This window comes from Mustela nivalis (assembly GCF_964662115.1).
Source record: "Mustela nivalis genome assembly, chromosome: 2".
Lineage (NCBI taxonomy): Eukaryota > Metazoa > Chordata > Mammalia > Carnivora > Mustelidae > Mustela > Mustela nivalis.
This window is the reverse complement of record NC_139021.1, coordinates 794,026-808,524: the sequence shown is the minus strand read 5'-3', so window position 1 is coordinate 808,524 and position 14,499 is coordinate 794,026. Positions and strand designations below refer to the sequence as shown.

At 68.7% G+C, this 14,499-nt stretch overlaps 1 protein-coding gene and 1 long non-coding RNA gene across 31 annotated transcripts in view; one reads left to right on the top strand and one right to left on the bottom strand.

Annotated features, from left to right (window-relative positions):
- PLEC (plectin) overlaps positions 1 to 14,499 on the bottom strand; it is a 64,042-nt gene that overhangs the window by 19,258 nt on the left and 30,285 nt on the right. For 8 of the 30 annotated variants that reach the window (XM_082718991.1, XM_082718983.1, XM_082718963.1 and 5 more), the window contains 8 exons: positions 4,168 to 4,229; positions 3,707 to 3,796; positions 2,751 to 2,828; positions 2,163 to 2,255; positions 1,173 to 1,339; positions 490 to 605; positions 304 to 410; positions 47 to 166 (listed from right to left, as the gene is read on the bottom strand). In XM_082718991.1, the coding sequence (XP_082575117.1) occupies positions 47 to 166; positions 304 to 410; positions 490 to 605; positions 1,173 to 1,339; positions 2,163 to 2,255; positions 2,751 to 2,828; positions 3,707 to 3,796; positions 4,168 to 4,229 (833 nt within the window). Of the gene's footprint in view, positions 1 to 46; positions 167 to 303; positions 411 to 489; positions 606 to 1,172; positions 1,340 to 2,162; positions 2,256 to 2,750; positions 2,829 to 3,359; positions 3,396 to 3,706; positions 3,797 to 4,146; positions 4,230 to 4,844; positions 5,123 to 7,679; positions 7,893 to 9,213; positions 9,573 to 10,098; positions 10,223 to 11,628; positions 11,724 to 14,499 lie in introns of those variants that run through there. The other 22 variants (XM_082718988.1, XM_082718989.1, XM_082718990.1 and 19 more) reach the window with 14 other exon arrangements.
- LOC309858495 lies at positions 8,007 to 13,845 on the top strand. The gene is made up of 2 exons (XR_014308218.1): positions 8,007 to 8,993; positions 12,107 to 13,845. It is a non-coding gene; the product is annotated as an uncharacterized lncRNA (long non-coding RNA).

Below are 14,499 nucleotides of genomic sequence, written 5' to 3'. Positions count from 1 at the left end.
CCGCATGGGGCCAGGCACGGGGGGGTGGGGGGGAGGCCAGGCCCACCTCGATCTCCTCGAAGCTGGAGGGAAACCGGCGCTCCTCGAAGGCCGCGGTGTGGTGGCGGACCCACTGCAGCAGCAGCAGCACGAGCTCCCGGTACTCCTGCCAGCGCAGCTGCAGCTCCTGCGGCCAGGGCGGGGGAGCCGTGAGGCGCAGCCAGCCCCCCCAGCCGCCGGGACCACCCCCACCCCGCCCCCTGGCCAGCTCCCCCCAGCCGTCCCCCCTCCCCAGCCCGCCCCCGCCCACCAGCCGCCACTCACGCTGGCCTTCACGCCGTCCTGCACGTCAGGCACCCGCGGCATGGCGTCGTACAGGGACGAGACGTAGGTGATGATGGACTTCTCGTCGGGCTGTGGGACGTCCACATCTGCAGGGAAGGGACCAACATCAGAGAGGGCCCAGCAAGGGGCAGCAGAGGGGCAGGGGGCGGGGGACAGGGCACGCACCCTCAGGGTCCAGGAGCCGTGTCACCCCCAGGTCCCGCTCCGCCACGGAGAAGGCCTGGTCCAGGTTCTCCAGGTTGGTCTGACGGAACACCTTGTTCATGTCGATGAGCATGGGCCTGTGGGCAGAGGGGTGGGGGGACCGTGAGGCCCGTGCGGCAGGTCACTCACCCTGAAAACGACCCCCCCACCTCTCTAGTGCCCAGTACTGCCTGCCTACGTGGCCTTGCTTCTGGAGCTCAAGAAGCCTACACTGGGCACAGAGGCTGGAACACACCAAGCAGAGGCTCCTCGCCTGCGGACGGTTCCTGCGGCTGCCCTGCCCCCCAGGCCTCAGGTTCTGGGCTGGGGCAAAGGTCCACTGAGAGGCATTCCCACCGTGGCCTGGCCACCCTAGCCCCTTCTGGGGCGTGCACGTGAGGCTGAGGCCCCGGCTCTGAGAGCCATCAGCTCACTCGCCATCTGGCTCAAGGAAGCCAGTGAAGCCTCAGAAAGGCTCCGGGCAGAGGCGGGCCATGGGGGGCCGGGCCTGCCTGCACCCTTCCAGAGGGCTGGGCTGGCACAGGCACACAGCCCCTCAGGCAGCGGGTTCCCGTCGCAGCAGATGCCCCTCCTGCCACTGCCCCTGCCCCAACTTGCTAGCAGTCGCCCAGCTGAGATGCCCTGGGGCGCCCTGGGCCACATACTTGTGCCGGTGAATGATGGCATTGAAGAGGCGGCCGTCCCGCCAGCTGGAGGTGAAGTTGTCACAGCGCAGGCCTTGGTAGCCCTCCACCATGCGCTGGGACCACAGCAGCAGCTTCTCCTTGGCCGTCATGTCCTCGGACTGTCCACTCACCTGGATGTCGGAGATCTGCCCCGCGCGGGAGGCCAGCAGCACTCAGCCACAGCCACACGCCTCGCCTGGCACCCACGGGCGCTTATCTGAGTCCGTGCAAGCACGCGGGCCCCGTGGGAGCCCCCAGGCCAGCGGAGGCAGAGGGAGGCCTCCAGGTTCCTCCCCCATTAGTGCCACCGCCCAAGATGCTTTCGCCGGGCTGCCCCGGAATATGTCAGTGCCCCCAGGCCCGGCCCCCGTCACAGGGTGGGCACCATGGATGCCTCCCTGAGCTGCTGGAGGCCAGGCCCTAGGAGGGCAGCCGTGGGCACCAGGGCCAGCCCAGAAGCCGCAGGCCTAGGAAAGGTGGTCCCAGTGGGGATGGGGCCCAGGTCAGCCGCCCCCCCGACTCCAGAATGGGGGTGGGGTCTCTGGGGGATGGGCACGTTCCGGGGGGCGGCCTGTCAGCCTGCCAGCCCGTGTGACTCAGCTGCTGTGCCCCCAGGCTCTGCCTGCTCAGCTCCTAGATTTGTGGCTTCCTGTGCGGCTGGGGCGGGCAGCGGGTGAGTCAGCCAGTGCAGAGGGTGCTTCTCCAAAACCCTCCCGGGCGGGAGGCCGCATGTTGCACAGAGAACACATTCCTCTGCAGGGAGGCTCTTCGGCCCTGCCCAGCCGGGGTCAGAGGGCACAGCACAGGAAGGCCCCAGAGAGAGCTTGGAGCCCTCGGGCCACGGGGCTAGCTCAGGGCACGGGCGCTGTCTGGGGCTGGGCTTGGGGCTGGCAGGAAGGTGCCAGGACTCCAAGGGCCCTGGCTCCTGGGCCACACGCCCCCTTGGCCGCCCGGCCAGCCCCAGACTACCTGGAAGTGAAGGATGATGGTCCAGATGAGGCCCAGGGTCAGCTTGGGGTTGCCGTCGGCGATGTCATCGTTCCTGATGTTGACCAGCTTCACCTGCACGCAACACCCACAGTCCCACTGCTGACCAGCCGGGGAGGGGGCTCGCAGCCGGGGAGGGGGCTCGCGGCCGGGGTGGGGGCTCGCGGCCGGGGTGGGGGCTCGCGGCCGGGGAGGGGGCTCGTGGCCGGGGTGGGGGCTCGCGGCCGGGGAGGGGGCTCGCGGCCGGGGTGGGGGCTCGTGGCCGGGGAGGGGGCTCGCGGCCGGGGTGGGGGCTCGTGGCCGGGGAGGGGGCTCGTGGCCGGGGAGGGGGCTGGCGGCCGGGGTGGGGGCTCGTGGCCGGGGAGGGGGCTGGCGGCCGGGGTGGGGGCTCGAGGCCGGAGAGGGGGCTGGCGGCCAGGGTGGGGGCTCGTGACCGGGGAAGGGGCTCGCGGCCGGGGAGGGGGCTCGTGGCCGGGGTGGGGGCTCGTGGCCGGGGAGGGGGCTCGCGGCCGGGGAAGGGGCTCGTGACCGGGGAAGGGGCTCACGGCCGGGCCAGTCGAGTGGCCTCACCTGCCGGTGTCGCAGGTAGTCCAAGGCAATCTGGACATTCTGCAGCTTGTGGAAGCGCATCCTCCCCTTCTCCCGGGGCTGCAGGAAGAGGCCTGGGCAGTCAGAACCCCAGGGCAGGGGCACGGTCCCACCTCCAGCCACAGCCCCCTGCCTGCCCTCAGACCCGCCAGGGCAACTGCGGGAATGGAACCGACCGAGGGTCTGCCCCAGGGGGCAGCAGCCCTTCCCATGTCCCTGCGTCACCCTTCCCAGCTAGAAAAGGGGGGCCGGTGGCCCAGAGGCCAGACCCGGGAGGGGCTTTGGAAGTCCAGGAGCCAGGCCCAGGCTGTGGGAAGGAAGGAAGGGAGGAGACAATAGCCAGGAAGCCGCGGGCGGAGGGCAGTGGCACGGGGGGCAGGGTCCTCCTGGACGGCGGCAGCAGCCCTGGTGGGCCCCAGTCCCGGGCACTGCCACAGGCAGGACACCGGGCAGCTGGATACAGAGCCACCTGCCTCCCCAAGCGCCAGGCACAGGTGGGTCCGGATGGGCCACCAGCCCCAGGTGAGCCGGGCTCCCGGTCTTGGGGAGCGCACGCGCGGCCTCGGCCAGCACGCACAACCACTCACTCACCAGGCGCGAGCTCCTGATTACGTCCCGCTCTCTTGGCTGCCCGGCCAGAGCAGGGCATAGGGTAAAGGGCAGAGGCCAAGGTTCACAGTCCAAGCAGCAGAGAAACCAAAGCAGAGCAGAGCGTGAGGTTACAGAGAGCAGCAGGGCCGCGAGCCCACGGCACGGGGAACAGGCCACACTCCCAGGCTGGGCCCAACACTCCAGGCCGGGAGACCCAGGAGGGGCCGAGGCCAGGCTAGATGTGGAGTGGGCGTGTGGGAAAGGCCCCGAGAGAGGAAGGCAGGCAGGGGCGTCCAGGTGAGAGGCAGGCGGGGCCCCGGAGGGGACAGGCGGGCAGGGACACGCACCAGGCTGTCCCCGGAGAGCACCTCCAGCAGGGAGATGAGGTTGTGGCCATCACGGAGGTCTTCATACAGGTCGCTGATGTGTCTCTGGGCCTGCGGGGACAGCGATACTGGGCTGCTACACAGCCGCCACCAGGCCCTGGTGGAGGGGGGACAGGCCCTGACCCCAGAATGTGCCCCGCCCCCACCGAGGCACCTACCTCTGCCCTCCAGTGCTACGAGGAGAGCAGGAGAGGCCAGAGGAGGAGGAGGAGGAGGAGGAGGAAGAGAGGGAGACAGGAGGCAGAGGCAGGAGCAGGAGCATCGAGGGGGAGGCACAAAGAGAGAAGAACAGGTTTCAGACAGGAGAGGTGAGCCCCGGCCGACAGCGAGAGCAGCCCTGGTTCCAGCCGTAGGGCCAGGGCGCCCTCCTCCACCCCATGGCCCCGCACACACATGCACACACGCGTCCACGCGCCACCGACCTTGATGAGGTGTTTGTTGACCCACTTGGTGAAGGTCTTCTTCTGCACACGATCCCGTTCATCTGAGAGAGACAAAGCCAGGTGACCTGAGGCCTGGGAGCAGCCGCAGGGGCCCCCAGGAGGCGACCACCAGGCAGACACAGTGGGCGGCACCTGAAGAGCATCTCAGGATCCCAGAGACCCAGCATCCTCCCGCGCGCGGGCTCGGGTGCTGGGCAGGCGAGGGGCCTCCTCCGCTCAATCCCCCTATTGTCTCTCTCTGGAGATGGGAGGGTCCAGAGCGGGCAGCCACTCTCCAGGCCCGCGGGAGTCCAAGTCCCGGCTGCCCCACCCCCACACACAGGGCAGGGGCGGGATGAGCGGAACGCTGTACCCTCCCAACAGGGCAGCCGGCTTCCCCAGGGCCCAGGGAGCCCCCACCCACCACGGCCCTATAATCAAGATCCAGAGCCCAGTGCCAGCCTTGCCAACACAGGCCAGCGCTCTCCATGCTGGGCACCAGTGGCTGCCCACGCCCCACCCCCACCCCAGCTCTGCACTGGGACGGGGTGTGTCACACAGGCCCGAGGGCCCTAGCTGGTCTCAGACTCTGTCCCGGCGTTCAGGGTCCCCACCCCCGCCGGGTGCCAGGCTTCCTGCGGCAGGAAGTGGCCCTGCCCAGCAGGGTTGCCCACTACCTTTCTTGCCCTCCGAGGCCCTGAGCACAGCCAGGTAGAGATTGTCCTCTGAGCTGGTTCTCTTGCGGCCCAGGCCCTCGGGCTCCGGCACCCGCAGCCGGTGCTGAGACATGGTGCCGCCCACCCCTCTGGCGCTCAGTCCCGAGGCCCCCCCGCGCTGAGCTCCGGCCCTCGTGGCACACAGGCGGCTGGAGGCTGGCGCTCCACGGGACCGGCGGGCTTGCTCGGCTCCAGGCAGAGCTGGTGTGGCCGCTCCCTGCCCGCCGGACTCCTTCGGGCTGCTGTCCCCGCCCCGAGCCCCACCCCGCCCTGCCCACGCCCCTCCCCCCCAGCGGGAAGGAGGAAGGTGGCCCCTCCCCCACGGCCACACCCAGGGCCCCACAGAAACAGGAAACCCAGGGGTTTCCTCACCCACCAGCTGCCACAGTCCCAGAGGGACACCCAGGGATTTGAGGGGCCTGGCACTTTGCTGCACACCTCCTGCTGCCAGGACCACTCCAGCCCCCCAGCCACCCCACGGGACACCCTGCCACAGGGAGGGGTGCCTGAGTGTGGCTGGGCCCAGGGTGCCCCGAGGCCACACCTCCCTTCAGTCCACCCCTCAGCCTGCCCACCCTGTCAGCTGGGACCCCAGGCTGAGTGACCCTGAACTGGGGGAATGAGCTAACCGCCTCTTTTTTGCAGCCCTACAGACCACATCCTTAGCCCTATTTCTTTGGCCTCCGCCCCCTGCTAGGCCCCACAATGCCCCAGCTCAGGAGCCACTATGGTCCCGTGCCGGCCCGGCCCTTCTGAGCTGCCCACCAGACACATCCTGGAGCAGTGCCCCCTGTCCAGAGGCACAGCACACGGCGGGGCAGGAGCGGGCACATAGCTGAGCGTTGACTCATCAGGCAGGACCGCCCAGCCCCAATCTGCAGGAACTCGGCCTGAGTTGGGGGGAGGAGGGGTGCAGGGGGCACTGGGGAGCGGGGGGGGGAGAGGGCACCAGTGAGTCAGGGTCTGGGAGGGGACCCGAGTGACTCACAGGAGAGGAAACCACACCTGGGGGCTGTTTGTGGTCGGGCGGGGCTCACAGAGAGCAGCAGTTCAGGGCGGAGCGAAGGGTGCCCGGTGCAGCCCGGCTTCCTCAGCTCTAGGCAGACCCGCCTATGGCCGGCACTCCTGCCCCAGCCGCCCAAACAGCCACAAGAATTTTCCAGTCAGAGCATCTGGCTTGATGCGATCCAGCTGCGAGCCGGAGCCCCCCCTACTCTGAGCCTCCCCGCCAAGGTTCCGGGAAAAGCTCACCCCACCCCCGTTCGTGCTGCCCCTCTGTGGCCACAGGAGGGCGCCCAAACACCACGGGGTAAGGGGGGCACCGGCCAGGAGGAGCTGGTAACACCCCACCGCCCCCCACGTCTAAGTGACACAGCCAGACCCTCAGGCTTGGAGCCCCGGCTCTGCACCTGGCTCCAGACGCAGGATGGAGGTCTAGCTCCACACTCCCCACACCCCATGCAGAGCCCGGGGCAGCGAGGTGGCCTGGGGAGGCAGTCTCCACAATCCCACCGGACATCAGCTCTCCATGCTCCCGAAGGCCTCCCAAATCTGGCTCCCAATACACCCACCTGCCCCCTCCCCAAGTTTGGAGCTGGCAGAAATGCCCCTTCAGAGGACACCTTGCCCTAGCAGCCGCCCAGAGTTCCAGAAGCCTAGACTGAGCACGTGCAACAAGCAGCCACTGGGCAAGGCCAGCACCAGCACCAGCGGGGAGGCAGGGGCCCCTGCCAGCCAGGGTGTGGGTGTCGTTCTGGGGAAGGTCCCTGGGAATGGGCCAGGAGGTGCGAGCAGGGAATTCTAGGACAAACAGGACCCAGGAGCCAGGGCCTGAAGTCTGACACTGGTGGGAGCCCCCACCCACCACGGCCCTATAATCAAGATCCAGAGCCCAGTGCCAGCCTTGCCAACACAGGCCGGCGCTCTCCATGCTGGGCACCAGTGGCTGCCCACGCCCCACCCCCACCCCACCCTCACCCCCGGCCCCAGCCCAAGCTCCGTCTCCAGCTTTCTGCCACTCAGGGTCTCCAAGGATGCTGGGGAGGGTGGGCAGCCGCAGCACCTGCTGCCCCAGGGAAGCTCTCCTCCCTCTGAGCTCCCCCTTTCCCTCCACCTCCAAAGGCCTTTCTTCCCAGCCCTGCCTGCCCCTGGCTCCCCTCCCCCATCAGATTCAGGCCCTCAAACCAAGAGGCAAGCCCTCCCAGGCTGGCTCAGCCGGCGTGCCCTCCCCCAGACACACCGGCCTCCCAACACTGCTGGCCTCGGCTGGCCCCCTCCCCAGCAGGGGCGCTCCCGCCTTGTGCTGTCCAGAACAGCAGATTTTCCCAGCCGGGGTCCCCCGGAGCCGCCCACGACCCTTTCAGGGGTATCATCGCCCCTTTGTACAGATGTGGAAACTCAGGCTGAAGATCCCACAGCTAAGGAAGACGCTCCTGGGACGGGAAACCTCCGGACCGAGGGTAGCCCGCGGGCCGAGGAGAGCCCCAAGGCCGCAGAGGGCCTGGAGCGCCGCCGCCGCGCCTCCCTCCCGCCCTCCCCCGGCGTCCCGACTGCCCACGGCCTGGTGCCCAACGCAGCAGGAAACCGCGGCCGAAGCCCAGGCCGGCCCCGCCCACCTTCCCAGCCCCGGGCTCCAGACGAGGAACCGATGGGCCCGACGGGACGGAGCTCGCCTTCCCAGGTGTTTCCGCAGCGGGGGGCGGGGCTGCACCTGGGGCGCGCGCTCCGCCCCTTCCCGGAGCCGGCGGCTCCCCCGGAGGCCGTGCCCCCCGCCCGCCGCCCCGCGGCCGCACGCACCTACGCAGCACAGCTGCCCGTAGAGGTAGCCCCTGCGGGCCCGCTCACAGCCCCCGTCCAGCCAGCGCGGCCGCTCCAGCACGACCTCCCGCACGGCGAAGGCGCCGCCCGCCCGCCCTGTGCCCGCCGCAGCCATGAGCCCGGGCGCCCTGGGGTCCGCGAGCGAGGAGGACCGCGCGCAGCCTCTGCTCCCCAGCCCGCGCCTCGAGGCCGCCGGCAGCGGGCGCCCGGCCCAGACCCGAGGAACCTGCCCCCGGCGGGGCGCCCCGCCCAGCGCGCGCCGGAAAGCCGCGCCCCTACTTGGAAGGAGAGGACCCCGCGGGGCCCGGGGCGCTGGCGGCGCAGGGAGGCAGCCCGGCAGAACAAAGGGGCATGGGAACCCGCGGGATGCCCAGGTTCCCGCGGACGGGAGCCTCGGGGGACGCCGAGGCGCCGGGAAACTCCCCTAGACTGACGCCCACGGACTGACGCTCCCAGAGGCTGGCGCTTGGGGACGGCGCCGGGAGCAGAGGGCTGAGAACTGCCAAGAACAGAACTGAGGGGCACTGCAGGGCAGCCCACGACAGCAACGGAACAGGAGCCCATCCCCCCGTGGGGACGGGGCACACAGTGGGCGGAGGAAAGGAGGAAAGAGCAAATCTGCGGAGAGAAGCGCCGGCCCCATGCATTGTATTAAACGCCCCGCAGCTGAGTCACTCGCGGCTCCCCGGTCCCCAAAGCCACGCCTAGAAGCCCCATCCTGACTCAGTCCTCAGGTCCCGTGGGCCTGGCACCCAAACTGGGAACCCCTGCCCCCCAGGTGCAGCCAGGCACAGACCAGACACAGCTCCAAATCCTTTAGGGCAGCCCCTCAGGCCCCAAGGCCAATCCCCGCCCCTGCCCCATTCACAGGAGGAGGCAGGCCCCACCCCATCCCTGCTGGGCGGTCCCTGGCTGCCGCAGGCGGGCACCCAGAGCGGGTGACTTTGAGCAGGCCGTGGGGCAGAGCTGCAGCCTGGCTGCCTGCCCCTTGGCAGTCCTGGGCCCGGCGGAGGGTGCTCAGGCCCAGCCCCACCTCAGTCCTGGGCAGAAGCCTGTCCCAGGACCTGCCCCAGGACGGCAGCCCTGCACCTGCCCTACACCTGCCAGCCGCCGTTCCTCCGTCCTTGGGAGCAGGGCAGAGGCCTTCCTGGCAAAGGAACGCAGGACCGGAGACTGGGGAGGGGAGCTCCGCGCTCAACTGTGTGCGGGCCCTGCACTGAAGACCCTGCCCGTTTCCCTCGGGTGGGGCTGGGGTTCAGTGGCTCCCGAACCCTGGAGCCCCAGCCTGGGCAGGTGGGTGCAGAGGAGTTTGGGGGCGGGGGCTCTAGAGCAGGGCCTGGAGGGTCCAGGAGGGCCTCCTTTGCAGTCAGCAGCCACCGCCCCTGCCCAGCTGGAGGCGGGGCGGGGTGAGGGCCGCCTCCCTCCCTCCGCTAAATTTCCCTGTTCCCTCCCCTTCCTGTCCCTGAACCGCAGCCCCAACTCGGTCCAGGTGGTAGCTGCCAGAGGCGCTTACCTTGCACGTCCTGCACCCGCCAGCGCCCCCTGCGCCAGTGCCACACTGCGGCCAGGGTGACGGCGTGGCCCACGACCACCAGGGAGGGAAACAGGCTGCCCGAGGGCTCCATGGCTCTGGGGCTGCACCGCTGTGGGCACAGCAGGCGGAACTGCCCTTGGGAGCCGGCTGCCGGAGACCCGGTAGACCCCTCCCTTCCCTGCTTGGAAGACGGGTGTGTGGGGGGGGTGCCCCGGGACCTGGGACCGCCCAGCCTGCGGGACCGCCCTACCGCACCGTCTGCCTGGAGCCCCGGCGCCCCGGGGACTGGTCTGGTCCACAGCCCCAGCTGTGCTCCCGCCAGCCTCCTCCCCCTCCTCCTCCCTCCCGGACACTCGGAGCTCCCCACCCACCTCCCGCTGCGCCCAGCTCAGCTGTCCCCACGCAGAGCTAGCACGCTCAAGGTTAGCTGGAACCTTAACCCCTGCTCACCCACAGCCACACCCGCTAGGAGGAGGGACCTGTAGTGACGCACAGCCCGCCCCCCCAGCACAGCCCGGGCAGCCTCAGCACGGCCCCCCCATGCCTCCCCAGGAGGGTGACTGCAGTGTCCCAGCACCCCACTCTGCCTCCAAGAAGCCCTCTTGGTGACAGCTGCCAGGAGCCCAGCAGGGGGGGGGCAGCACCCTGGCCCCTTCTGGCCCCCCCAGGCTTGCAGCAGACCCAAGCACCCCCCCCAGAGCCCCAACACCCCCATGTGGAACAGCGAACACGGACCGAGGGAGGGCTGGGGCGATGGCCTGGGAGGGCAGGGTGTGTCGGGGAAGTAAGGACAGACAGAGCCTCCGGCCGGGCCCCGCGGGCCCCCGTGGGCTCTCAGGAAGCTTTCAAAGACGGCCCACCTACCCGGCACGATCTTCATTAGGGACAGCAGCGGGAGCCCACGGGGCAGACAGGGAGTGGGAGCAGGCTGTGCAGAGGGTCACAACCCCTCGGAGGCGGCCGCGAGCCCCACGGTGGCGGTGGAGGAGGGCACGGCCGGCCGAGCCGCGGTCAGCAGCAGTGCCTGTGTCCATGGGGGAGGGGAGGGGTGGGCAGGGGGGGCTATAAATATCTGAGGAGAGCAAGCGGGGCCGTCACTCGTCCAGACTTAGAACATGACGCGCAGAGCAGGGCACTGGGGCCCTCACCGGAGTCCGGTCCTGCTGGGGGCGGCGCCACCCAGCCCCAGCTCCTGCCCGTGATTCTAATAATAAGAGGCCACCTGGCGTCGGGATCCCCCTCAGAACAAGGCCCAGCACGGACACTGAGGCTTGGGGGGGCTCCCGCCCATGGGAGGAGACGCAGCCCTGCCCAGCCCGCCCTGCCACTTAGGGCGCAGGAAGTGGTGGGGGCTCGGGGAAGGCCACAGGCGCAGGGGGCTTGGCTCCCTTTCTCCCAGCGGGCCCCACACAAGTCAGTCCACACGACACCTGGTCCAGGAGACAGAGCAGCCTCTCCAAGGTCACACCACGAGCCAGACACCCAGGGCGCCCCAAATCAGGCTGAGCCGCAGGAAGGTTTGCCAGCCCTGCAGCACAAGCCCCAGGACCCTGCCCCAGGCTGCCCCCGATGCCCGCCCTGGCCCCACCCTGAGCCCTCGAAGCCTCTGGTCTGCAGGAGGCCTGACGCCAGAGGTCACTGTCAGCAGGCATGCCCAAGCCACATCCTGGAGCCCTGGAGCCCAGCCTGGACAGCAAACAGGACATGGGGGTAACCATGCCACCTTTTCCTCCCTGGGGCCTTCAGGCCCCTGGCCCACAAAGAGTTAAAAAGGATTTATATCCTCTTGTGTAGCATTTCCTGTGCATGAAGCACCATATTCTATTTCAACCTCAGAGAACCCCAGAAGGAAGTCGAATGCTCTGGCTGAGCCTCGGGGATGGGGAGCCTGTGCAGAGCCAGGAGCCGGCCCCTGGGGGCCCGGGCAGTGGCCGGCACCGGTGGTCACCCCACAGCAGACCACGCTTGGCCTCCGACCACTGGGCTACAGGCACCACGGTCCACTTGGGGTGACCAGCCGCTATGAGAAGAGGGCCCAGGCCGGCCCCCAAACCGCCCACTGGCCAACCCCCAATTCAGAAGCTCATTTCTAAACAACGGCCTACAGCCCATGGCTCTGGTGGGAGCCTCAAGGCAGCCCCAGGACTCCACGGGCAGTGAGAGGACCCCTCCGGGGCAGTGGGTGGTCCCCCACCGCCCACCTAGACGGGGCCTCCCACCTCCAACGGCCAGCCACGCCCACAGGCAGGTCTGAGAGGGGACCCGCTCATCCTGCACCTCCGTGTCCTGGTGTCCCAGGCAAAGCAGGCAGTCCCCAGCGCCCCCAGGGCCCCAGCCCCAGCCCAGCTGGAGCCCCCATGCCCACAGCCCCCCAGGGGGGCTGCTCTGCCCTACCTTGGCCCAGCTGAATCAGCTCCTCCATGCTGTACCTGTCCATGGCGGCTGAGCACGCGCCAGGCCAGGCCACGGAGCCAGCGGGGAGGCAAGGCAGGGACTACAGGAAGGAGGGGAGGGTGGGAGGCGGTGGGAGGCAGAGGGAGGGCTCACGCAGGCCCTGGGCTCCCCACCCAGCTCTGGGAGCCGTGACTCCTCCTCATGGCCACCCCTGAGTCAGTGAGCAGAGCCAGAGCCAGCAGAGCCGAAGCCTGGTGGGGCAGGGGGTCCGACCAGCCCAGGTGGTACAGTGGACCGGCCTGCCCGACATCCCCAAGCCTCCGTGGAGCCCACAGGGCCCACCGGTCTTTGATGCCTGCCCCGACCAGCCCACCGGCAGCAGCGGGCCCCTGCCTCCCCCCCCACCCCCCTCCCGCCCCTATGGGTCTGCAGCCTGGGCAAATGCCACACTGGTGTCCCTCTCTCTGTGCTCCCCTAGGCATCTTCCCACCAGCCGATCCGGGCCGGGAAAGGCAGATCTGATTCTGCTCCGGAGCCCCACCCGAGTTCCACGAGAGCCGGGCGCAGGAGCTCCAGCACAGACACAAAGCTGGTGACTGTTGCCAAAACCTGTCCCCGCCACGCGGTGCTACGTGGCCATGGGAAGAGCGCCGCCGTTGCGCGTGCTGACCCCAGGTTCCCTCTGGGACACAAGCAGTGCTGACCCCGGGTTCCCTCTGGGACACAAGCAGCACACAGGAGAGACAAGGTATGCTGTGGGGTGGGCCACCGGCTGTGTGATGACGGTGCTGCGAGCATCAGGTCCCTTTCCTTGGGGAGCATCTTGGGTCAGCTGGAGTTCTGAGCCGGGCAAAGCAATACTACAGGAAACCTAGAAGAAATTCCTACACAAACGCCCCGGCCTGGGCTTCCCACCACAGAAGTAAACCCCAACTCCTACCACAGCCACAGGCCCAGGTCCACGTCCTTCCAGCACCCCTACCCTCACCGAACCCCCCCAGCCCACCGCTGCCAACTCTGGGGGGGGCCGGGGCTGCTCGACGGACGGTCAGGTTCAGCTCAGGGCACCTCCTCGGGGGGCCCTCCCCGATGGCTTCTGAAGCTCGCTCCCCGGTGTCCGTCCCTCCTCTCCGCCCCTCCCCAGGTGCCAGGGGCTTCCCCGGGCCAGGGGCTTGGTCTGGATCTGGCCAGTATGCAGCTGACGGAGCAAGCCGGCCCACACAGACAAGCAGACCACCAGGGCTCGCAGGCGGGGACAGAGCAGGCGCCTGTGACTGCTTCACGGCGTCCGAGCTCCTTGGCCAAGGCTGGACAGGCAGGGGTGACCCACTGACCGAGGCCATTCCAAGGATCAGCACGGTGGGCCTCACCCTAACGGAGAGCAAAGCCGAGGGAGAAAGGGGTCTCTCCAAAAAGTCACTGACTCTAGGTGCGACCCCAGAGATGAGGACGTGCCCACACCGCAGCCAGCACCCAGCAGGCCCAAGGTACCCCCAGCAAGGGTGGTCCTCAGGTCCACGCTGGACCCTTGGGAAGCCCACACCCGCAGGCCTGACTCAGCCTGGAGCTGGAGCTCATTTCCTGTTGGAAACTCTGAGCGGCCGCCTGTGGCTGCGGCTTGGAGGAACACTGAGTCACCGCCGTCGGGGCCGGGGGCGCCCTCCACTCTGCCTGCTGCGGCCACACCCAGTCCCCCATCCTGGCGCTACGACCACATGCCCGCCCAGCCGCCCAGCCTGGCCATAGACAAGGAAGGAAAGAGAGAAAAGGAAAGAGGAGCTCGTGCTTACCGCACCCGTGACTCAGGAGAGGGAGAGGGCCGGAGGGCCAGGGGCAAGAGTCGGAGGTCCCCGGGGCTAGAACTCGGCCACGGGATGCGAGTCAGTGCTGATCAAACACCCAGCCAAGCAGGCACCGTCCCCTTGTGGGGGACGCTGTCACCCCACTGACAAAGGAGTTGGAAGATCCACGCAACTTCTCCACAGCCACAGGGAGCACCCGAGAACATTCTTCTAGCCGACAACCTCACTGATCCTCCCGGATGGGCTCCCAGCCCTCGTGGGGCAAACGAGACCACACCAGAACTTGAATAGAACTTGACCCCTATTCACCTGGCAGACTCGTGCCCACCCAGCCGGCCTCCTGGCAGGCCCCCTTCCCAGACCCTTAGAGACCCCGTTCCTCCCCAGGGGACAAGACACAAAGACGGAAGCGGCAGCCAAGCCTGACCTCTGCTGGGGCACCAGGGCCACCCCAAGTCAGCACCAAGGCCAGGGGGCGGGGAAAGCACATGTGTGAGCCCCAAGCTACATGGGACGCAGGAGTCTTGCCAGCACAAGCTGCTTGGGGAGAGAGGGATGCCACGGAGGGAGGACACTGTGACGGGCCCCCTGGCAACCCCTGGGGCCACAGGACCTGTTCTGTCCTCTGGGAGCCCCTTCCACCGTCGGCCTAGACACAGGACGGGGCCCAGCGCCCACCACACCCTGGTTCTGGTCTGCTCTTCTCCCCACAACCCCGGGGCACCCCCTGGGCCGTCCCCAACCCCATGGCAGTCACGCTCCCAGTCACAGTACCACATCACAAAACCATATGAGCCACAAAACCGTGGGGGTAGATGTCACCAGCCCTAGACAGACCTGAGGCTCAGAAAGGTCAGACAGTTGGCCCGGGCCACCCTACTAGAGAGCCCCCACCACGTCCCATTCTGGCACATCCTCTGCGCTCCACAGCCTCGCCCAGAGAGGGCTTAGGGGCAGCCAAGCCATGGGGACACGCGAGGAAGGCTCAGGCCAAAGGCAGGGCCAGGGATGGCGACCGGTGGGTGTGGGGCAGGGCTGTGCGGAGCAGCTGGGCCTGCCAGTCCAGGCC